The sequence below is a fragment of the Rana temporaria genome, chromosome 5 (genome assembly GCF_905171775.1).
Source record: "Rana temporaria chromosome 5, aRanTem1.1, whole genome shotgun sequence".
NCBI classification, from domain to species: Eukaryota; Metazoa; Chordata; class Amphibia; order Anura; family Ranidae; genus Rana; species Rana temporaria.
In genome coordinates, this window is record NC_053493.1 from 32,501,445 (window position 1) to 32,526,711 (window position 25,267).

Genomic DNA, 25,267 nt, shown 5'->3' on the forward strand with positions numbered 1-25,267 from the left:
ACAGGTAAAAAAAAAAAAAACGCAAAACGCGGCAAAATCGTGGTACTTGCGTTTTGGATGCAGGTCCATTGACTTCTATTACATGCAAAATGCTGCTTTTTGCAGGAAAAAAAGTCCCTGACCCTTTCCAAAAACGCAGAGGCACAAAAAAGCATTGATGTGAAAATGTTCCATAGGAAACCATGTTAAAAATGTTCCCTGCATTTCTGCAAAATGCATCAAAAAAAGCATTAGTGTGAATGGAGCCTAACACTGTCCTCACACTCCCCCCCCCTACCCCCCTTAAAAAAAAGAAAGCATTGTAAAAAATAATAATAAATAAATTGTAAAAAATATATATTTTTTAAAATAAATAAATAAAAAATACTGACACATGTGCCACTGTCACATGAGATGAAATAAAAGTATCAGTAATGGCGAGTACTTGAAAAAAAGTATCGGTACTTGTACTCGGTCCTAAAAAAGTGGTATCGGGATAACCCTAGAGAGTACTTTTACTCCCTGTGATCTCATTAATGTACTTATACAAGGACAGGCACTTGAGGTATTTCTACTGTGGGAGTTCCACTGACCAACATTTGAGCCAAAGAATTATCCACACAGGTTTATTAAACCCATTGATTGCACAGTTTAATCAGAACAGGTACACTAATTTTATATTCATTGCACACCTTGTTATATTGCACACTTGCATCAGTTGCACCTAGCATGCATGCACTTTTGGACTATTTATATTCTGGATATTTATTTTTAATTTTTTTATATTTATATAGCATGATATTTTTTCATATTTTTTTATTATTTATGTCATCACATAGAACAGCGCCATGCCTACTATCTCTTCTTCTCCAAAGAATTATCCACATATGGACAAAGTGCCAGCATCCTGGGACAGAATTTAGACGGGCAAGCCATGCACTTAACATGGCATATTTCTTTGCACTCTGAACTGGATGTAAGGGATCAGACCCCATCCCGGCTTCAACCTCCACGACGGCCATAACCTCAAAAGGGTTCTTCAGGGGCAGGGACCCTCTACTGGCCCTAGTCCTGTATAGCACAATGAGGGTAATTTAATGCACTATGCATTAGGTGTCAAGGAGAGTCCCTACACAGTACCCAGTGCCCAAAGCAACATTACAAGCTGACCTTGCATCTTCTTCATGTTCGCCCAAGATTCAGCTTCAACCACTCTGGAATCTACAGGAGGAGCCACAGAGGCTATGGAGAAGCCAGAAATCTCACAAAATCTGTTAAAAAAAAAAGCCTCTATAGAGAAGATGTAAGCTGCTCCAAGTAGAGAGAGACGTGGTCCATAATCTAAGGACACTGATGCCCTGTACACACGATTGGATATCTGATGGAATCTAATCCGATGGATTTTTTCATCAGATATCCGATGAAGCTGACTTTCATCAGTTAAAAATCTGACCGTGTCCAACGCGGTGGCGTAAAACACTAACGACGTGCTAAGAAAAATGAAGTTCAATGCTTCCGAGCATGCGTCGACTTGATTCTGAGCATGCATGGATTTTTCTCCGATGGAGTTCCACACAGACGATCGTTTTTTTCTATCGTTTTTTTATCCATAGGAAAATTTTAAAACATGTTCTATTTTTTTTCACCGATGGAAAACAAACCGATGGGACCCACACACGATCGGTTTGTCCGATGAAAACAGTCCATCGGTCCGGTTTCATCAGACAAACCGATTGTGTGTACAGGGCTTTAGGCAGTTTTCTTTTGCCAGTGTCCAACCGCCTGGAGGTAGCTGCATATAACCCATGGTTTAAAACTAAAGATCCTGGAACAGATCCACAGAGAGAGTACGCCGGCATATCTACGGATACGCCGGCGTACTTTCAAATTACCCGCGTCGTATCTTTGGTTTGAATCCTCAAACCAAGATACGACGGCATCTGGGTTAGATCCGACAGGCGTACGGCTTCGTACGCCTTCGGATCTTAGATGCAATACTTCGGCGTCCGCTGGGTGGAGTTCTCGTCGTTTTCCACGTCGAGTATGCAAATTAGCTATTTCCGACGATCCACGAACGTACGCGCGGCCATCGCATTCTCTTACGTCGTCTCTAGTCGGCTTTTTCCAGGGTATAGTTAAAGCTGCCGTTTTGCGGCGTATAGTTAGACTTGCCATGTTAGTATGGCCGTCGTTCCCGCCTTTATTTTGAATTTTTTTGCGTAAGTCGTCCGTGAATCAGGATGGACGTAATTCACGTCTATGTTAAAAAATATGACGTCCTTGCGACGTCATTTAGCGCAATGCACGGCGGGAAATTTAGGGATGGCGCATGCGCAGTTCATTCGGCGCGGGGACGCGCTTCATTTAAATGAAACACGCCCCTAATCGCCGATTTGAATTCCGCGCCGTTACACCGCTTGAGATACACTACGCCGCCGTAACTTACGGTGCAAATTCTTTATGTATTCGATTTAAAGCCAGGTAAGGTACGGCAGCGTAGCGTATCTCGGATACGATGCGCCGGGGCAGATCTTTGTGGATCTGCCCCCCTGTGTTCTGTAGGATTATGAAAAATGCATTGTACCAGAAACATGATTCTGGTGCCTTTATAAAAAGGGAATACCATTTGTAGTTAAACCCCTACTCCTTCAGCCCAAACCTTTTTTTGTTTTACTCTTCTCATAAAATCATTTCAAACATGTGCTAGGCTTTGAGATGGTGGATTAAAGACCTTGGGGGCGAAGATTTATTAAAAACAAATACAAAACACCATTTAAGTTCGTCATTAGTGTTTTTATTCCACAACCATATTTCCAATCAACATTTTACTTGAAATTTAACAACTTGATTTAAATAGCAAGCCATTACAAAAGAAGCGATTACAACATTTGCAAAGCCCAGTCAACGATCTTTAAAAGTAAATTCTAGAGACACTTATCAGACAGAGAAGACAGAACACATTAGCAGGAGGAGGGCTTGCAAACACAATCAGTCTTATAGCAACCAACCAATCAGAACCCTACTGTCAAGAGTGAACATGATGGGCTGTGTGGGGCAAGACAGACTACCTAGGAAAGTTTTTCCTTCTCTTCTGAAGAAATTTCTAAATGTCAGTGTTATAGTAGTTCCATTACCACCCAATGAAGTACAACATTGTAAATGCAAGGCTTTATCCATATCAGCACAGGCATCTGTACTCTCAGAACTCCACAAGATCTGAAAATGTTAAACCTTGCTGGTAGAGGTGAAGTCCTAACCCTTCTGACATCTTTCTATTGGTCGGTGAAGCTACCCATCATAGAATAAAGACTCAGGAAGAGGGAAGGTTAGACTTCAACACAACCAGCAAGTAATGAAGTTTGCAAATCAGAAGGCTTCTAGGAAACCTGTGGTTTTTTTTTTTGAGAGCACTGAAGGTGTACATGCTTGTAGTTACTTAATGAGGTTGTAAAGGTTCAAATATTGTTTTTTTTTAAATAAAAAACATGTCATACTTACCTCCACTGTGCAGCTCTTTTTGCACAGAGTGGCCCCAATCCTGGTCTTCTGGGGGTCCCTCTGCGGCTGTCTCGGCTCCTCCCCGCAAGAGCTAACCCCCTTCATGGGATGCTCTCGCCCCAAGGGGGTTAGCTTGCAGGCACGCTCCCATGATACACCAGCGGGAGCCAATGGCTGTGCTGCTATCATTCTCCAATGAAGAGCCGAGAACAGCCTGAAGACAGGGGCGAGTAGCCAGCGCGTTCATGACGGGACTTTTGAGGGCTTAAGTAAACCGGGGAGCTTGCAAGCATCTGATGTTTTTAATGCATAGAATGCATTAAGGTGAAAAACGCGCAGCTTTACAACCCCTTTAATCTTTTTTATATTTTTTTATTCTCCCCATGGAAACATTAAAGGAGTTATAAAGGAAATTTTTTTTTTGCCTAAAATTAATGGCCCGGATTCAAGAAGCAATTGCGCCTGTGTAACCATAGTTACACAGCGCAATTGCTTACTTGCCCCGGCGTAACGAATGCTCCCGATTCAGGAAACCTCGTTACGCCGACTGCAGCCTAAGATATGTGCGGCATAAGGCTCTTATGCCCGCATATCTTAGGCTGCATTCTTGCGATGCCCGCTAGGTGGCGTTCCCGTTGTGCTCAGCGTATAGTATGCAAATTGCATACCAACGCCGATTCACAACGTTACGCGAGCCCTGCGTACGCAGTTTACGTAGTTTCCGTACGGCATCTTTCGCGTAAGGCTGCCCCTGCTATTAGCAGGAGCAGCCAATGTTACGTATACCCGTCGTTCCCGCGTCGCAAAATTTCAAATTTACGTAGTTTGCGTAAGTGATTCGTGAATGGCGCTGGACGCCATTCACGTTCACTTTGAAGCAAATGACGTCCTTGCGACGTCATTTGCCGCAATGCACGTCGGGAAAGTTTGCGGGGGGGCAGGGCAAAAACGCTGCCCTGCGCCTCCGTAAAAAAAGCGCAAATCTACCTGAATCCGGGCCAATGTCTGCAAGGTAGACAGACAGAATAGTGTAATAATTCTGTTAAAAAACGAGTAAATACCTAATAAATTCCTTCATCTATATCACCTCTCATTCACTTCATGGTTTGCGGCGCTCGTTCATGTAAGAACTACATTTCCCAGTATGCATTGCGGCACGCCCAGTAATTCACCCCTCCTTGAAGTCTCTAACACGCAGAGAGCGTCCTGCCGCACAGATGTAGTTCCCAGGAGGGGGTGAGCACGTTACTGACCACCGCAGTAAAGCCTCCCTTCACGGTGGTCAGTAAAATCAGACAAGCAGGAAGTGAACAGAACAGAGAAGAAATAGAGCAACTTCTGAGCAAAAACGAACAATGAGGAAGTGAAAAAAGAGGAATGTCTGCAGGTAAAGGATGCTTATTATGAAAAAAATGTTTTTCCTTTACAACCCCTTTAAGGCTGCCATTAAATTGCATGAAGGCTGTCATACGGACTCTCTGGCTTCAATATTTTGAGTCATTAATCCAGAACAATTGTTCAAAAAGCCATTGCACTTCCTGATCTACTGACATTTTACATGTTTGTGGACCATGTCTGGGAAAGCAATGAGGAAAGTGAGTCACCACAAAAGCCAGGCTAGCTAGCTTTTTCACAAGGTGGTCAACAATGGCAGCCACCATAGTTCTAGCAGGCCTATGTGTAAAGTGTATGCCCCATACACAAGTTATATGGCCACATATGCTGCTTAGTTTCAGCACACGCTCAGACCTCTTCACCCTGGCTGCGGACAATAGTGTTTGAAGTGCATCTGGTGAACACATCTAGACTGGAAATTGCATCCCCTCACTGCATGCACTAAACTGACTGCAACCAGGATGTACTGCCAGCTGTTTGGGTAATACACATTAGTCTTTGTAGTCACTGGAACCTAGTAAAAGTCAGTATTTGCATATTAGAGTAGGCTATGTCCAAACACCTAGGAGGTGCCTGCCATACCATGCTAGATGTAGTTTACAAGGGCTCCATTGACTACATATACACGTTAATCCTGGATCAATACAAATATGCAGCAAATGCAAACACCAAATCCGAGACATTCTCGTAGCCTAAACCTGGATACATCCAAGCCACAGAATACAGCTGCGCAGAATAAAGAGATACAGTATAATATATAGTTTACAGATGTATATGTTACACCCAGCCTTATTTAGTGTATGAAGGACAAGCTGTTTTGTTATTGTCTATGTCCATTCATTCCACAAGTACAGTATGGGAGAATAAAACGGGCTAGCCATGGACACTTCCATGGGCAGCCATCAGACATTTGGGTAAATAAGGCCAAGCATGACAAAGGGAATGTACAAAGAGAAGTTTTAGATTCCAAATGTAGACAATTGTCATGTTTAACATTCAGACACCCATGTGGACTGCAGTTCTGGGGTATATTAGACCCAGCTGTACCCTGAAATGAAACCCATCGCATGAGACTGGGGTAAAAGTTGGTAAATCAGAGACCGGAATGTATGATTGGAACATCATGAACATCTAGAAGTGTCCAATGGAAGAACAGTTTTGTACTGCACAAAGCAACAGTTTTTTTTTTCTACTCTAAAGCAGATTAGACATGAAGAGGACAATATTATTGCGATGGAGCACACAGAAAGGTCTTTTACATAGTCCATGAGGTCCCATGATTATTTTGTATATAACTTCATCTTTTATTTATCTTGGGATAGAACTTGTGCGCTTGGAAATGAGGAGAAATGGAATTGTTGACCACGACAGCCCTTTTGGAAAATTGACAGTAATATTTAGGCTCGGTTTACACCTAATGCCAAAGCGGCTCCCAGCCCGGGTCCTGTGCGTCCTGGTTCACCGTTTCAGGTCCGATTTCAGGCCAAATTTTGGACTGAATTCCGACATGAAACAGACCAAAAGACACACAGGGTTCCTGTGCAAATTCGCGTCAGAGCCGCATCAGACATATGTGAACCGGCTCCATAGAGAGCCGGTCACAATCTCCTGCTATTGTGAATGAATGCGCATTCTGAGTGGTCCCTGTTGTCTTCTGGGACCTGTGCGTCTCCCAGAAGGCCGCGGGGAGGCGTCGCCGATGGAGGAGGGGTCACACATGGCGTAGATGTATTAGACAGGCATCTGTTCCCCCTGAAAGGTGCCAAATGTGACACTGGGGGGAGGAGGAATCCGAACAGCGGAAGTTCCACTTTTGGGTGGAACTCCGCTTTAAGTCTGGACGCGAATAATAAAACCCCATACTATTTAAAGTTAGATCTCTCGGGAAACAGGGCAGACTGGACTCCAGGTCAGTTATTGGGAAACTGCTGAAGCTGGTGGCCACCTAATAAGACATCTGAATCTCAAGCAACAGAAATGTAGATGCTTGCAATGACTTGTCGCGGTAAACATCCAGGAAAATCTGCAATGCATCTCCATTGTCTCAACTTAGACCTCAGATTTGTTTTGTTTGCATGTAAGGGAAGTGTTTATGGAAATTTTAAAAAGTGGATAATTATGTTAAAGTGTTACTAAACCCAGGACTCTGCATTCACTATATCCGGTCTCCCACATTACACAGAACATGGAAATGCAATCGTTTTAGTAAATATAAACTGCTAATTATCTTTTCTCGTCAGAAGTATATAGCAGTCTTGTGACTTCTATCAGTGTCTGGTTAAAGCTTGAAGGAGGAGTTTTCGGACTGTCCCAAGAGACTGCAGGACCCCTAACCCTCTGTCTGGACAGTGCTGATTGGCCCTGTGCTGATCACATACACCCTCCAAAAAAAAAAAAAAAACTCTCTAGCAAAACACACCAAACTGAGCATGTGCAGAGTGCCCCCAAGGCTCTGTTTTATCAGCAGATGGATTAGGGACAGTAAAAGAAAGGGAACATTAGAGAAGACAGGATCAAACAGCCTTTTTACACATTACAGAGGATTAACCCCTTTGGTTCCACAGGGAGTATAACAAGCATGTTTTACTGCATATACAGACTGATTTTACTGTAACGGGTTTAGAAACACCTTAAATTTAATTTTCTTACATGTTGCCTTTTCTCATTTTTTCCTAGCCCACCCGGTCAATATGCTAAATGTTATTTTGTAAATAAAACCTGTTTTTATTATACACCTTTTTGGATCCAGTCAATGATATCATCATTGGGTCTTTGTACTTCCCTATGTCATGCAGGGCAGATCATGGCTGGTGGGAATGGCCAGCACAGCTCCCTGCCTCAGTACTCCTCCCAAGAGCCCTCAATCCTGTTTCAAAGCAATTGCCTGGCTCTTGGGAAGAGTTGTGCACATAACAAAATGCCGCCTTCATCGAGTAGTATTAGTCTGAAGGAGTGGGCATTTCTAGGCGAGCTGCATTTGCATGCAGGCTGCTTTAGGTAACACCCACGTGATTTTGGGTCTCTATGGCTGAATAATTCAAATCAAATGGAGGTGAGCCAGGGACAGTCAATTTAGGGAGTAAAGGGTTAAATCAGGGGTGCCCAACCTTTTGAAGAGCGAGGGCCACTTAAGCAACTTGGTAACCAGTAGCGGGCCATAATGAACGGAGCGGGCAGATGACAGGTCACGGCTACTCTTTAGGCTCTCCTCTCCACCCAGATGAAAGGGGACAAATTCCCTTCTGTTTTTTGGATTGGAGGTAGGTGGGCGTAAACAGACATCTGTAGCTCTATAGAGGTGAATTGAAGGTCCCATTTGGTCGGGCTGATGAAAAGGGCCTAAGACTGCTTTCACACTGATGTGCTGCGGTTTACCCACACTGCGGGTGCATTGTAGTGCACCTGTGTCTATCCTGCGGGTTAGCTGAACTTTGCCATAGACACCGCCTGTGGCAAAAGCCGGCGCTGTAGAGGAAGCATCGGCTTATGGGGCTCTGCTCCACAGCCACTTTCTTCCCCTACCACCATGTCATTCACAATGCTGTGGTATGGCACGTTGACAACCTGCGATCTGGGCTTGCCAAACCGCCATTGCAGAGCAAAAGGTCGCGGCCCACATCAGAGGGCTCCGTGGGCCACATTAGAAGGCTGCCCGGGCCACTAGTTGGCCACCCCTGGGTTAAATGATACCGGACATCCTCCAGCCAGGAAATTAGATGGGCTCTACCTGACTTGCTGCAGCTTCTAATGCGAGAAGCTCCCAGAGTGCAGTGAAATCAGAATAAGCAATTTCAGCATTGGAGAAATTGCAAGACTGAAGGGGAAGGCTGGATTTTAGCTTTGAACCTTAATTACTAAACACCTTGCTTGCTGGCTGTCATGGATGATGGATGGATGATGGTGCTCCTATTAGCTCCTATTATCCCGTATTTCTTGAAAATTGCAACAGGTCCACTTCAAACCAGCTGAGAGCAGAATAAAAGAGACGCCATCTTGGATGTGACAAGGAAAGACACAAATTAGGTAGTTAATAGTGAAATCGAACAATGACCTCCAGTGTTACATAGTGAACTGAATAGGAGGAATGTTTACATTAAAAAACAAAACCTCCAAGCCTTCCTTGCTAAAAAATTGAGACATAACAAAAAAAATGTATATAGAAATTTAAATAAAATAAAGACCTGAACAGTATTAATCTCGACGTGCAAGGACATGTAACTACTATTTATATACAATTCCAGCCATACATGTTCTTTTAGATTTACATGAAGCAGAGAGAGAGGGGGTACAAACTTTTGTCAGATTTTAAATGCTTCCTGTGTCCCCATTGAGGAGATTTTTCCTTGACCCACAGGAAGTGACAGCGATCTCAAGAAGCAAAATAATACTGAGAGATTATAAACCTTCTTCATTTTGCTAGAATTAAATGTGTTGTACAGTGGGACCTCGGATTACGAGCATAATCCGTTCCAGAAGAATGCTTGTAATCCAAACTACTCATATACCAAAGCGAGTTTCCCCATAGAAGACAATGGAAACTAAAATAATTTGTTCCGCATCGACTTCAATGGCATGCAATACCGCATGTGGCCAGAGGTGGGGGGTGCTGGAGAGCCTCGGAAAGGCTCGAGGACAGCTCGGCTGAACTCTGAAAGCCTGGAAAGGCTCGGGAACGGAGTATTTCCAAGGTTTTCCAAATAGCTCCGGCGCCCCCCCACCTCAGGCCAAATGCAGTACTGCACACCGCTTTGGCTTGAATCCTGCTCATTTTGCAAGACAACACTCGCAAACTGAGTCAGGTAGCCAAATTCAGGTAGGTCACCGCATCTTTAAGGCGGTGTAGCGTATCGTATTTACGCTACGCCGCCTTAAGTCAGAGAGGCAAGTACTGTATTCACAAAGCACTTGCCTCCTAACTTACGGCGGCGTAGCGTAAATGGGGCCGGCGTAAGCGCGCCTAATTCAAATGAGGATGGGGGGGCGTGTTTTATGTAAATTACTCGTGACCCGACGTGATTGACGTTTTTTACGAACGGCACATGCGCCGTCTGTGTACATATCCCAGTGTGCATTGCTCCAAAGTACGCCGCAAGGACGTATTGGTTTCGACGTGAATGTAAATTACGTCCAGCCCCATTCACGGACGACTTACGCAAACAACGTCAAAATTTCAAATTTCGACGCGGGAACGACGGCCATACTTAACATTGACTAGGCCAGCTATTTGTTGGAATAACTTTACGCCGAAAAATGCCTTACATAAACGGCGTATCTTTACTGCGACGGGCGCACGTACGTTTGTGAATAGGCGTATCTAGGCATTTACATATTCTACGCCGAACTCAACGGAAGCGACAACTAGCGGCCAGCGGGAAAATTGCACCCTAAGATACAACGGCGTAGGAGACTTACGCCGCTCGTATCTTAGCCTAATTTAAGCGTATCTGGTTTCCAGAATACGCTTAAATTTACGACGGCGCAGATTCAGAATTACGGCGGCGTATCTACTGATACGCCGGCGTAACTCTCTCTGAATCTGGCCAAGGATTTTTAAAAATACAGCGCTCGTATTGCGAAACGTTTGTTAACCTCGTTACTCGCAATCCGAGGTTCCACTGTATTTTGCTGTGTGTGTCCCCCTGGGGAGGGGGGGCATTTCCCCTCACTTCCTGTTTTATCTTATCAGACAGGAAATGAAAGGAAATCACCCCAACAAGGACATAGTCAGTGGTTGACGATGGCTTTACCCTATCCCCTCTCTATCCTAAACTATAAAAAAAACTGTTATGGCTGGAGTTGGGCTTTAATAAGCATGGGCTATGATTGCTTGGACAGCTGTAACATCAGACTAGTCAGGAGGTAACCCTCAATGGATTATCTTTTTGGTCGGTCCATGTCATCAATAGCCGCCAGGAGCTTCTGCCTGGCCTTTTTATTGATGTGGGAACCAAGGCATACATTCACCAAGTTGGTTAGCTGCTTCGTGGAGTATTCCTAAGAAAAGAAAAAAAAAAAAAAAGAGACATATTAAGTATGAATAGATGAGACATCTGGTGAAGAACAACATTGTGTCATTTCAGAAGACATTTCACCCAATTAATGAGCCAGTACCAACTCTTAATGAGGACCTGTCGGCTCTGAAATGATCTCATTATCTCATAATAAAAGTGATTGTCAGAGCTCTCTTTCTATAGGAAAAGCTGATCTGACCCTTGGGTGACATTCTGTGGACATCTGCTCTATATATGTTCAGGTTTACAAAAATCAGACTTCTGTCTAACCACCCTCATCCCTGCTCTATCCCCTCTAGTGTGCAGGTTGGGAATTAGGATTTACCAGTCAGAATAATTTTTCTAAATATTAAAAGGGGTTGTAAACCTTTGTGTTTTTCACCTTCATGCATCCTATGCATAAAGGTGAAATGGGCGTCCTATGCATGAAGGTGAAACGGACATCCTATGCATGAAGGTGAAACAGGCATCCTATGCATGAAGGTGAAACGGGCATCCTATGCATGAAGGTGAAATGGGCACCCTATGCATAAAGGTGAAATGGGCATCCTATGCATGAAGGTGAAATGGGCATCCTATGCATGAAGGTGAAATGGGCATCCTATGCATGAAGGTGAAACGGGCATCCTATGCATGAAGGTGAAACGGGCATCCTATGCATGAAGGTGAAATGGGCATCCTATGCATGAAGGTGAAACGGGCATCCTATGCATGAAGGTGAAACGGGCATCCTATGCATGAAGGTGAAACGGGCATCCTATGCATGAAGGTGAAACGGGCATCCTATGCATGAAGGTGAAACGGGCATCCTATGCATGAAGGTGAAACGGGCATCCTATGCATGAAGGTGAAACGGGCATCCTATGCATGAAGGTGAAACGGGCATCCTATGCATGAAGGTGAAACGGGCATCCTATGCATGAAGGTGAAACGGGCATCCTATGCATGAAGGTGAAACGGGCATCCTATGCATGAAGGTGAAACGGGCATCCTATGCATGAAGGTGAAACGGGCATCCTATGCATGAAGGTGAAACGGGCATCCTATGCATGAAGGTGAAACGGGCATCCTATGCATGAAGGTGAAACGGGCATCCTATGCATGAAGGTGAAACGGGCATCCTATGCATGAAGGTGAAACGGGCATCCTATGCATGAAGGTGAAACGGGCATCCTATGCATAAAGGTGAAATGGGCATCCTATGCATGAAGGTGAATTGGGCATCCTATGCATGATGGTGAAAAGGGCATCCTATGCATGAAGGTGAAATGGGCGTCCTATGTATGAAGGTGAAATGGGCGTCCTATGCATGAAGGTGAAATGGGCGTCCTATGCATGAAGGTGAAATGGGCGTCCTATGCATGAAGGTGAATTGGGCATCCTATGCATGATGGTGAAATGGGCATCCTATGCATGAAGGTGAATTGGGCATCCTATGCATGAAGGTGAATTGGGCATCCTATGCATGAAGGTGAATTGGGCATCCTATGCATGAAGGTGAATTGGGCATCCTATGCATGAAGGTGAATTGGGCATCCTATGCATGAAGGTGAATTGGGCATCCTATGCATGATGGTGAAATGGGCATCCTATGCATGAAGGTGAAATGGGCATCCTATACCCATTTGAACTATTTCCTTCACTAACACCTGCTGGGTGTGCTGTATGAACTGTAGGTAGCCTAAATACAGTATACAGCGCTGTGTTTTGGCAGCAGGATGGGAACTTCCCATTGCACTGCTGTAACAAAATCAAGTTACGCTGAGGGATGCTCAACCATTCACTCAAATATGAAGCTTCCTCTGATTGGCTGAGGCAGAGAAGCAGGTAGATGACATCACGATCTCAGCATCTGCCAATCAGAGGAAGCTTTGTAGTCATTCATAGAATGCTTCCATTGAGGAGACGTTAAATGTAAGAGTTAGAAATGCAGTACACAGGGAGCCTTGACGGGGCCTGCAGCTTACGCATGTATTTGAAAATGCGTGCAACTAAAACCCTGTTTTTAACGCACACTGTTAGACAGGTAAATTCAGTTGGTTGCCGATTGGTCGGTGAGTTGAGCTTGGTTATTCTGCGTGTTTGACATGCGTCCGCCCTTCCAATGCTCCATGCTGTGAAGACCAGTCATAGGTAGGGGCAGTGACAGTTGTTTTTTGTATAGAATGCAAAGCTTCCTGTGAATGACTGAGCAGTGCTCAGCCAGACATCAATTTTGTTCCGGGAGTGGGATAGGAAGTTCCTGTCCTTCTGCAAAAATGCATCACTGTATACTGTATGCATGTATGTATGTGAGAGAAAGCCAATGATGATTGCCAGCAAGGGGTTGTGGACACTGAGCAGCTGGCAAAATGGAGGAGTCTACCAGTGCCATTCATAAATAGACTGAAGGAAGGAATTACCCTGTGCAGAGGTAGGCCAACGAGGTGGGAGATGCCATAGTCAAGGTGAGATTTACCAAGGAAGTTATTAGCTTGGTGATGTCATTGGTTAAGAAGAGGCATTTGGATGTTGGGCTGAAGAAAAAAAAAATATCGGAGTCCAGGAATACACCTAGAACCATGGCATAGAGAAAGGAAGGAAAGCTATAGTATTGATCTTAATGATTAATGAGCTCAGTTTTCAAAAGACTGAGTTTGAGAAAGTGGTGTGATATCCATACTGATATGTCAATTAGTAAATTAGTGATTCAGAGGGGACTGAAGGGGTGAGCTGAGGAGTAGAGAGATAAATTGAGAGGTTTGCTCTCTTCTGGTCTGTTAAAGTGGAGTTCCAGTCTCTTAGCCCAAAGTACACTAATAATTATAGAGATGGTTGTAAATCGTTCCATAACGATCATGGATATTGCTGGCCATGTGCACTTTATAAATGTCCCATGATTTCGGTGGCAGCCATGCAGGATGTGGGCAGCTGAAGCCGGTCTGGCTTAATTTCCTGGATTTCATGCAGCTGGCTACCCCCTTAATGAACAGGACTTCTCTGTTCTGAACATCAGTAAAACAGCTGCATTTTTTTTTCTGGGGTCCACAAAGACAAAATGAAAAGCTAGAGCATCGATACCAGCAGTTTCCATGGCAAGAAGCAGTTCTCAAATCTTTTAGAATATGCCATATTTAACATCAAACTCATTGATTGAATACATTAGTTAAAAATGTACCCAATCCTTTTAAGTTGTCAAAGAAGAATTCCATTAATAGCCGTCTCACACAGGAGTTTTCAGGAACTAGGTCAATGTCTGAATAATCGAAAGCTACTGTATACCCAGGGCCGGTGCTACCACTAGGGAAACTAGGCAGCCGTCTAGGGTGCACAGCTGCCTACGGCGCCCGGCCACTGGTGTTCCTACTCTCTTCAGCAAGCAACCAAGTCTCAGCATCAGCAGGCACGCATAGTGTCAGAGGCGCAGTGGCGGTGGGGGACTGTGTCAGTGTTCGGACTCCAGAAGGAATGAAAGCAAGTAAACAGTCATTGATGGGCACTGGTTGGCTGCATTGATGGGTGCTGGTGAGACTGCATTTGATGGGCGCTGGTGAGACTGCATTTGATGGGCGCTGGTGAGACTGCATTTGATGGGCGCTGGTGAGACTGCATTTGATGGGCGCTGGTGAGGCTGCATTTGATGGGCGCTGGTGAGGCTGCATTTGATGGGCGCTGGTGAGGCTGCATTTGATGGGCGCTGGTGAGGCTGCATTTGATGGGCGCTGGTGAGGCTGCATTTGATGGGCGCTGGTGAGGCTGCATTTGATGGGCGCTGGTGAGGCTGCATTTGATGGGCGCTGGTGAGGCTGCATTTGATGGGCGCTGGTGAGGCTGCATTTGATGGGCGCTGGTGAGGCTGCATTTGATGGGCGCTGGTGAGGCTGCATTTGATGGGCGCTGGTGAGGCTGCATTTGATGGGCGCTGGTGAGGCTGCATTTGATGGGCGCTGGTGAGGCTGCATTTGATGGGCGCTGGTGAGGCTGCATTTGATGGGCGCTGGTGAGGCTGCATTTGATGGGCGCTGGTGAGGCTGCATTTGATGGGCGCTGGTGAGGCTGCATTTGATGGGCGCTGGTGAGGCTGCATTTGATGGGCGCTGGTGAGGCTGCATTTGATGGGCGCTGGTGAGGCTGCATTTGATGGGCGCTGGTGAGGCTGCATTTGATGGGCGCTGGTGAGGCTGCATTTGATGGGTGCTGGTGAGACTGCATTTGATGGGTGCTGGTGAGGCTACATTTGATGGGCGCTGGTGAGGCTGCATTTGATGGGCGCTGGTGAGGCTGCATTTGATGGGCGCTGGTGAGACTGCATTTGATGGGTGCTGGTGAGACTGCATTTGATGGGTGCTGGTGAGACTGCATTTGATGGGTGCTGGTGAGGCTACATTTGATGGGCGCTGGTGAGGCTGCATTTGATGGGCGCTGGTGAGGCTGCATTTGATGGGTGCTGGTGAGGCTGCATTTGATGGGTGCTGGTGAGGCTGCATTTGATGGGTGCTGGTGAGGCTGCATTTGATGGGTGCTGGTGAGGCTGCATTTGATGGGCGCTGGTGAGGCTGCATTTGATGGGCGCTGGTGAGGCTGCATTTGATGGGCGCTGGTGAGGCTGTATTTGATGGGCGCTGGTGAGGCTGCATTTGATGGGCGCTGGTGAGGCTGCATTTGATGGGCGCTGGTGAGGCTGCATTTGATGGGCGCTGGTGAGGCTGCATTTGATGGGCGCTGGTAAGGCTGCATTTAATGGGCGCTGGTAAGGCTGCATTTAATGGGCGCTGGTGAGGCTACATTTGATGGGCGCTGGTTGGCTGCATTTGATGGGTGCTGGTTGGCTGCATTTGATGGGTGCTGGTGAGGCTGCATTTTAAGGGCGCTGGTGAGGCTGCATTTGATGGGTGCTGGTGAGGCTGTATTTGATGGGTGCTGGTGAGGCTGTATTTGATGGGTGCTGGTGAAGCTGTATTTGATGGGTGCTGGTGAGGCTGCATTTGATGGGCGCTGGTGAGCCTGCATTTGATGGGCGCTGGTGAGGCTGCATTTGATGGGCGCTGGTGAGGCTGCATTTGATGGGCGCTGGTGAGGCTGCATTTGATGGGCGCTGGTGAGGCTGCATTTGATGGGCGCTGGTGAGGCTGCATTTGATGGGCGCTGGTGAGGCTGCATTTGATGGGCGCTGGTGAGGCTGCATTTGATGGGCGCTGGTGAGGCTGCATTTGATGGGCGCTGGTAAGGCTGCATTTAATGGGCGCTGGTAAGGCTGCATTTAATGGGCGCTGGTGAGGCTGCATTTGATGGGCGCTGGTGAGGCTGCATTTGATGGGCGCTGGTGAGGCTGCATTTGATGGGCGCTGGTGAGGCTGCATTTGATGGGCGCTGGTGAGGCTGCATTTAATGGGCGCTGGTAAGGCTGCATTTAATGGGCGCTGGTGAGGCTACATTTGATGGGCACTGGTTGGCTGCATTTGATGGGTGCTGGTGAGGCTGCATTTGATGGGCGCTGGTGAGGCTGCATTTGATGGGTGCTGGTGAGGCTGCATTTGATGGGTGCTGGTGAGGCTGCATTTGTTGGGCACTGGTTGGCTGCATTTGATGGGCGCTGGTGAGGCTGCATTTGATGGGTGCTGGTGAGGCTGCATTTGATGGGTGCTGGTGAGGCTGCATTTGATGGGTACTGGTGAGGCTGCATTTGATGGGTGCTGATAAGGCTGCATTTGATGGGTGCTGGTAAGGCTGCATTTGATGGGTGCTTACTTAAAAAGGTGGGGTATACATGGGCAGGGCAAAGGGGGTTGAGTCAGGGCAAGGGCGGATCCAGAGTCTAGTCTCGGGAGGGGCACTGCCAGAAAATAAGGTGTTGCTTACAGAACTCAAGAGATGGTCAGAGACTGCAGACATGGTACAGGAGATGGTCAGAGACTGCAGACGTGGTACAAGGGATGGTCAGAGACTGCAGACGTGGTACAAGGGATGGTCAGAGACTGCAGACGTGGTATAAGAGATGGTCAGAGACTGCAGGCATGGTACAAGGGATGGTCAGAGACTGCAGACGTGGTATAAGAGATGGTCAGAGACTGCAGGCATGGTACAAGGGATGGTCAGAGACTGCAGACGTGGTATAAGAGATGGTCAGAGACTGCAGGCATGGTACAAGGGATGGTCAGAGACTGCAGACGTGGTATAAGAGATGGTCAGAGACTGCAGGCATGGTACAAGGGATGGTCAGAGACTGCAGACGTGGTATAAGAGATGGTCAGAGACTGCAGGCATGGTACAAGGGATGGTCAGAGACTGAACACATGGTACAAGAGATCAATGCAGCCTCATCAGTGCCCACCATTGCAGCCTCACTGTGCATATGAACGCAGCCCCACCTTTGTGTATAAATTCAGTCCCACTTTTGTATATCAATGCAGACCCACTTTTGTATATCAATGCAGACCCACTTTTGTATATCAATGCAGACCCACTTTTGTATATCAATGCAGACCCACTTTTGTATATCAATGCAGACCCACTTTTGTATATCAATGCAGACCCACTTTTGTATATCAATGCAGTCCCACTTTTGTCTATGAATGCAGCCCCACTTTTGTCTATGAATGCAGTCCCACTTTTGTCTATGAATGCAGTCCCACTTTTGTCTATGAATGCAGTCCCACTTTTGTCTATGAATGCAGTCCCACTTTTGTCAATGAATGCAGCCCCACTTTTGTCAATGAATGCAGCCCCACTTTTGTCAATGAATGCAGCCCCACTTTTGTCTATGAATGCAGTCCCACTTTTGTATATGAATGCAGTCCCACTTTTGTATATACATGCAGTCCCACTTTTGTATATGAATGCAGCCCCACTTTTGTATATGAATGAAGCCTCACTGTGCATGGCACTCACCATGGCATCGCCTCGATCACACACAGCAGGTATCTCCTCTCCCGACGTGTATCATGGAACAAACAGGAGCTGTAGGTCTGTGTTCGGCTCTAGCAAAGTCCCACCCTAGACGGGCTTGTGTGATAGACAAAACACTGATTCAATCAGTGTTCCATCTCCATCTACTATCACACGAGCAGGTCTAGCACAGGCAGCACAGCCAAACACAGATCCAGCTCTCACACACAGCCAGAGATGCCCGATGTCATACACGCAGGAGAGAGGGGGAGCGCTGCAGTCAGCTATAGCTCAAAGCAGCCTCAGGACAGGCAGCCTACCAGCCCTGGTGATGAGAGAGGGAGACTCGGCAGCGGGAGCTGCAGGCACCGCAAAGCAGTTTAAAAGCCAATGTGACATGATTGCCTTGGGGGGGAGCAATTGCCATGTTGCCCCCCCCCCCCTGGATCCGCCGTTGCCACAAAGCAGTTTAAAAAAAATAGTAAAAAAAAAAAAATATATATATATATATATATGTGACGCGATTGCCTCGGGGGGGGGGGGGGGGGGGGGGCAATTGCCATGTTGCCCCCCCCCCCCCTGGATCCGCCGTTGAGTCAGGGGTGGAGCAAAATGAGGTTTCACCTAGGGTGTCAGAAATTCTTGTACCAGCCCTGTGTATATGATGCTCACCCTGTGCTCCTTGATCCATCGCTCCATGTCGTTCTCGGTCAGGTAATAGGCCTTAATGTAAGTTTCCACAAACTCCTTATCAGGAATGGGACGGATGTCTGTCAGCTTTTCCAGCTTCATCAGGAACTGCTGATAATCCAACTGCATCAGAGCTCGCCCTTCATTGCTGCACTTCTTCACATTGGCGTACCTAAATGGGACGCAAACATCTCTATCAGTATTTAAAAGCAAGTAGCTCACGGTCATTAAAGTGAACCTATAACTGCTGCCCAAAGTGTGGTCACCCAGATACAGATTTGCTCCATGCTTTCTAGTCGTGCCCCAGGGGTGAACATTTTTGGCACTCAGTGGTGCGTTATACCACCACACATCTTGTAAACTACCTACCTCTGACCCCTGAATGGGCACTTTTTGGCCCAATTGACATTCCAGGTACAAGGATCTCAAGAGGCTACAAACAACTCTCTACTCATTTTTTCCCTTCTAGCACGGAAGACCATCCTCCATAAGTGGATTTATCCGGAACCACCCACTATTTCTTTGTTTATAGCTAAACTATCATATGTTTTTCACATGGACTGGGTGGAGGCCTCTTTAACCACCTCAATACTGGGCACTTTCACCCCCTTGCTGCCCAAGCCATTTTTCAGCTTTCAGCGCTGTCACACTTTGGATGACAATTGCGCGGTCATACAACACTGTACCCAAATTAAATTTTTATAATTTTTTCCCCACAAATAGAGCTTTCTTTTGGTTGTATTTGATCACCTCTGCGGTTTTTATTTTTTGTGCTATAAACAAAAGAAGAGCGACAATTTTGAAAAAAAAAAAGCAATATTTTTTTACTTTTATTACAAAAATATATAAAAAAAAATAATTTTTTTCTCAGTTTAGGCCGATATGTATTCTTCTACAATAGATGTTGCCGAGAATGTGTTTCTAGCACGACAGGATCACGCTGATTCTCGGCGACATGGTGCTGACATCTCGCACTCGCTGGAATAGACAAAGCACATTCCAGCGAGCGTGTCATAGAAGTGACGGGGATCCGACTTGGATCCGCCAATTCTAGCGTCGGCATTTGGTATGCATTCCTGAGAGGGAGAACTCCACGCCAATTTTTAAATAAAAAACCGACATGGGTTCCCCCCCCAGGAGCATACCAGGCCCTTAGGTCTGGTATGGGTTGTAAGGAGACCCCCCTACGCCGAAAAACCGACGTAGGGGGTCCCCCTACAATCCATACCAGACCCGTATCCAAAGCACGCTACCCGGCCGGCCAGGAAAGGAGTGGGGACGAGCGAGCGCCCCCCCTCCTGAGCCGTATAAGGCCGCATGTCCTCAACATGGGGGGGTTGGGTGCTCTGGGGCAGGGGGGCACACTGCGGGGCCCCCCCACCCCAGAGCACCCTGTCCCCATGTTGATAAGGACAGGGCCTCTTCCCGACAACCCTGGCCGTTGGTTGTCGGGGTCTGCGGGCGGGGGGCTTATCGGAATCTGGGAGCCCCCTCAAATAAGGGGGCCCCCAGATAACGGCCCCCCAACCTAAGTGAATGAATATGGGGTACATCGTACCCCTACCCATTCACATGGAGGCAAAGTGTTAAAGTTAATAAACACACGACACAGGGTTTTTAAAATAATTTATTAGTCTGCTCCGGAGGCCCCCCTTGTCTTCTTTAGCTCTTTCACCAGGGGGGGCTTCTTCTTCTGCTCTCCGGGGGGTCTTCTCCGCTCTCCGGGGGTCTTCTCCGCTTTCCGGGGGTCTTCTCCGCTCTGGGGGGTCTTCTATCTTCACCGCTCTCCGCTGTTGACTCGGCGCACCCTGGTTCTTCCTCCCGCTGTCCGGTGCCTTCTCCTTCAGGGCTGGCCGCCGCTATCTTCTTGTGTTAGCTCAATTACTAGCAGGCAGCCAGCCCACTCTTCTGTGACGTCGTCTTCTTCTCTTCTTCTCCCTTCTTCCGATGTTGACCCGACGCCTCTTCTCGCTGCAATGACAGGGGCGCGGCTTGCATCCGCCTTGTATAGGCCTCACAGTCCCATCATGCTCCAGTACCTACCCACGTGGTACCTACCCATGTAGTACCTACCCACGTGGTACCTACCCACATGGGTAGGTACCAGAGCATGATGGGACTGTGAGGCCTATATAAGTCGGATGCAAGCCGAGGGGGCTCGCAGATTCCAATAAGCCCCCCGCCCGCAGACCCCGACAACCAACGGCCAGGGTTGTTGGGAAGAGACCCTGTCCTTATCAACATGGGGACAGGGTGCTCTGGGGTGGGGGACCCCGCAGTGCGCCCCCCTGCCCCAGAGCACTCATCAACCCCCCCATATTGAGGGCATGCGGCCTGGTACGGCTCATGAGGGGGGGCCGCTCGCTCGTCCCCACTCCTTTCCTGGCCGGCCGGGTAGCGTGCTTTGGATACGGGTCTGGTATGGATTGTAGGGGGACCCCCTACGTCGAATTTTCGGCGTAGGGGGGGTCTCCTTACAACCCATACCAGACCTAAGGGCCTGGTATGCTCCTGGGGGGGGAACCCATGTCGGTTTTTTATTTAAAAATTGGCGTGGAGTTCTCCCTCTCAGGAATGCATACCAAATGCCGACGCTAGAATTGGCGGGAATCCAAGTCGGATCTCCGTCGCTTCTATGACGGCTTTGTCTCCATCGCGGCAAGCCAGCTCTGCGCTGGCTCCCGCGATGGGACTCGTAGGTAGTCAATCTCGCCGAGAAAGGGAGCGAGATTGACACAATATCGCGGTCACCCACTGTACATATTTTTGGTAAAAAAAAATAAAAAATTCGGGGATAGATTTATAGCATGTTTTTCTTTTAATAGTAATGGCAGCGATCAGTGATTTTTATCATGACTGCGATATTGTGGCAGACACATAGGACACTATTTTGGGACCATTCACATTTATACAACGATCAGTGCTATAAATATGTACTGATTACTGTGCAAATGTGACTGGCAGGGAAGGGGTTAACACTAGGGGGCGATCAAGGGGTTAAATGTGTTTCCTAGTGAGTGATTCTAACTGTAGGGGGAGGGGACTGACTGGGGGAGGTGACCGATCTGTGTCCCTATGTATAAGGGACACACCATCAGTCTCCTCTCCCTGACAGGACGTGGATCTCTGTGTTTACACACACACAGATCTACGGTCCTGCTCAGTTACTGGGCAACCGTGGGTGCCCGGCAGACATCGAGGCCGCCGGGCATGCGCATCGGGTTCCCAGTGACGCGGCGGCGGCGCGCGCACCCTAGTGGCTCGGGAAGGCAAAGACGTCATATGATGTCCTCCCAGAACGAGAGGGTTATTGTCCCGCTGTCATTTGTAGTCTTGTGGTTAAAGTGTCTGTTACCCCAACACTTCATATTCCTGATAACTGCCTGCTGTACCACGAGAAAGTATCCTGTTCTCCTTGTATTGCTTCCTTGATGTGAAATCCATGGTCCTGGTTCCTGATAACCCCCTTGCTTTCCTATTAAAAACTGACCACACTAAGCAGGAGAATACACTGTGGCCAGTTCTCTAGCTATGCTGGGAACTCCGCCTGCTCTCCTCCAATGATCAGACTTGTCCTGACACGCCCCTGCTGCACAGATATTCACTGGGAAGATTAGCGTGCTGCTGCTTCTCCTCCCCCCAGGTCTTACGCAGCTGAGAACAGAGGGAATTTGATCACTTTAAAAAAAAAAAAAGGGAAGAAAGGTATTTTATAATGTTTTTTTATATCTATACAATATACCCAGTGGTATCAAACTAGATAGCCAATTAACCACTTGCTGACCACCGCATGACAATTTAAGTCGTCAGAATGGCACGGCAGGTTGATTGGCGTACAGGTACGTCCCTTTAAATTTGCCACCCAGAGGGCGTGGGCCCGCCGCGTACCTCGCGCCCACGGGTTGAGTTCCCGGGATTCCCGCGATTGTGGTCGGCAAGGGCAGGACAGGGGAATGCCTTTGTAAACAAGGCATTCCACTATTCTGCATAGTGACACTGTCACTGATGACCGTTCCCCATGATCAGGAACGGTCATTAGTGATGTGTCATGTGTAGGCACGCCCCCCAAAAGAAGAATCACTCCCTAGGGAACACTTACCCCTGCAGCGCCACCTAGTGGTTAACCCCTTCACTGCCAGTGTCATTTTTACAGTAATCAGTGCATTTTTATATGTGACAAACAATACCTAGAACAATACCTATAATGACACCACAGTGTATGATGTGTCAATATGTGTAAATAAAGCAGCGCATGTAGAAAAAACTTAATCACATAAACAATTTAACTGAATAAATGAATAAAGTGATGCCACCTTATATGTGAAAAAGATCAGTGCAAAATCAATAAAAAACTGCACAAGAAAAAATGAACAAAAGTCTATGAGTCCGTGAACTTGATGAATCCAAACGAAACTGTGATTAGTAAGTGATCATATCACTAAAGAAATCTTCTAATATTCTTCCACCACACCCAAGTGTTGAAAGTGCATTTTTATAGCAGCGGCTGATCACCGCTATTACTAGTAAAAAAGATGCTATAACTCTTGCGCAAACCAATCAAACGCTTATTGTGATTTTTTTTACCAAAAACATGTAGAAGAATAACGGCCTAAACGGAGGGAAAAAAAATAGTTTTATATATTTTTGGGGGATTATTATTATAGCAAAAAGTTAAAAAGAAAGGAATAAAGCAAAAAATATTGCATTTTTTTCAAAATTTACGCTTCTTCTTTTGTTTATAGCGCAAAAAATAAAAACCGCAGGGGTGATCAAATTACCACCAAAAGAAAGCTCTAATTGTGGGGAAAAAAGGACGTCAATTTTGTTTGGGAGCCACGTCGCACGACCGCGCAATTGTCAGTTAAAGCGACGCAGAGCAGAATCGCAAAAAGTGGCCCGGTCATTGACCACCAAAATGGTTTGGGGCTAAATCGGTTAATGAGCCTCCAATTGATTCTGTATCCTCCACTTTATTAAAAATATCAGTTTAAACCTGGTGGTTAAGGGCCCCACCCCCCTTCCATCTCCACCTACCAATTTTAACTGACCAGCATCCATCCTGGCGCTCACTGTGAACCCTTTCTAGGCCCTGTTTAACTAGTTCACTTTTGAACCATGTTTTTAAGAACTGTATATTGCAATTTTCAATTCTTTCTTCGGACAAATGTTGCGGCCCCTGACATTGTTAAATGCGTTCTAACCTAAAATATAAATAAAATAAAAAAGAGGACCTGTAACAGGTTCAATGTAGTGGCAGTTAAAAAAAACAAAAAAACTGTGGGTACCCACCCTTCCACAAGTGTCCTGTTGGCGAGTCGTATACAGTGTTCCCAGAGGATATTAGACACAGGCAAAGGTATACGGACATGCTTTGACAGCTCAGCCAATTTCTTGTTAAATTGTTCGAATTCCTGTAACATAATAGTTTTATTATAGTATTATTATTTTTATACAAGATATATATATATATAGCGCCAACCGGTTTCGCAGCACTTTACAACATATTATGATAATATACAAAATCCTTACATATATAACCTATACAACATCTGTAACATGGCAATTGCTACTTTTGCTTACTTTAATTATTACTCTGTTTCAAGCAGCAGGAGGATACAACGGCCCAGATTCAGAGAGAACTTACGCCAACGTATCTGTTGATACGCCGCGTAAGTTCTAGAATGCGCCGTCGTATCTATGTGCCGTATTCACAGTACAAGATACGCCTGAATTTTGGCTTCCTACGACAGACGTAAGTCTCCTACGCCGTCGTATCTTGGATGCATATTTACGCTGGCCGCTAGGGGCACTTCCGTTGATTTACGCGTTGAATATGTAAATGACCTAGATACGCCGATTCACGAACGTACTTGCGCCCGTCGCAATAAGCTACGCCATTTAAGTAAGGCGTACGTCCGGCGTACAGCGTCGTATTTTACTTAGTTTACGCAAGTCGTACGTGAATGGGGCTGGGCGTAAGTTATGTTCACGTCGTACGCATTGAGCCGGCGTATCTTAGGGAGTATATGCGATGTGATTCTGAGCATGCGCCGTTCGTACAGCCATGCATTTACATGGGGTCACGACTCATTTTAATACAACACGCCCACTACCTGCCTACTTTAAATTAGGCGGGCTTACACCGGCCTATTTAAGTTACACCGGCGTAAATATGGGAGCAAGTGCTTTTTGAATACTCAGCTAGCCTCTCAATGTTACGTCGGCGTAGCGCATATGAGATGCGCTACGCCGGCACAAAGATACGCCGATGTCTGTGAATCCGGGCCAAAAAGTCTTCTTTACTGTAGGAGCTTTGAAAATGTGTAACACTTCTGCAGGAGCTAGTTCTAGCCAATTGGTGTAAAAAAGCTCACATCGGACTTTTCTTGTTGGACTTTCCAATCGTGTGTACGCGGCAATAGCGTTTTGCTTTTAGGCCAAAAATTTCAATTTTGGTCTCATCTGACCAGAGCACCTTCTTCCACATGTTTGCCGTGTCCCTCACATGGCTTCTCACAAACTACAAACAGGACTTTTTATGTCTTTCTTCTTGCCACTCTTCCATAAAGGGCAGATTTGTGGAGTGCACGACTAATAGTTGTCCTGTGGACAGATTCTCCCACCTGAGCTGTGGATCTCTGCAGCTCCTCCAGAGTTACCATGGGCCTCTTGGCTGCTTCTCTGATGAATGCTCTCCTTGCCCAGCCTGTCAGTTTAGGTGGACGGCCATGTCTTGGTAGGTTTGCAGTTGTGCCATTCTCTTTCCATTTACAGATGATGGAGTGAACAGAGCTCTGTGAGATATTCAAAGCATGGAATATTTTTTTTTA

At 46.6% G+C, this 25,267-nt stretch overlaps 1 protein-coding gene across 1 annotated transcript in view; it reads right to left on the reverse strand.

Moving 5' to 3' along the window:
- Positions 1-10,501: 10,501 nt before the first annotated feature.
- Positions 10,502-25,267, reverse strand: part of VPS50 (VPS50 subunit of EARP/GARPII complex) — a 302,084-nt gene continuing 287,318 nt past the window's right edge. The window contains exons 26-28 of the mRNA XM_040352336.1: positions 23,727-23,848; positions 18,420-18,609; positions 10,502-10,866 (exon numbers count right to left, since the gene is read on the reverse strand). Of these exons, the coding sequence (XP_040208270.1) occupies positions 10,747-10,866; positions 18,420-18,609; positions 23,727-23,848 (432 nt within the window). The 3' untranslated portion in view covers positions 10,502-10,746. The remainder of the gene's footprint in view (positions 10,867-18,419; positions 18,610-23,726; positions 23,849-25,267) is intronic.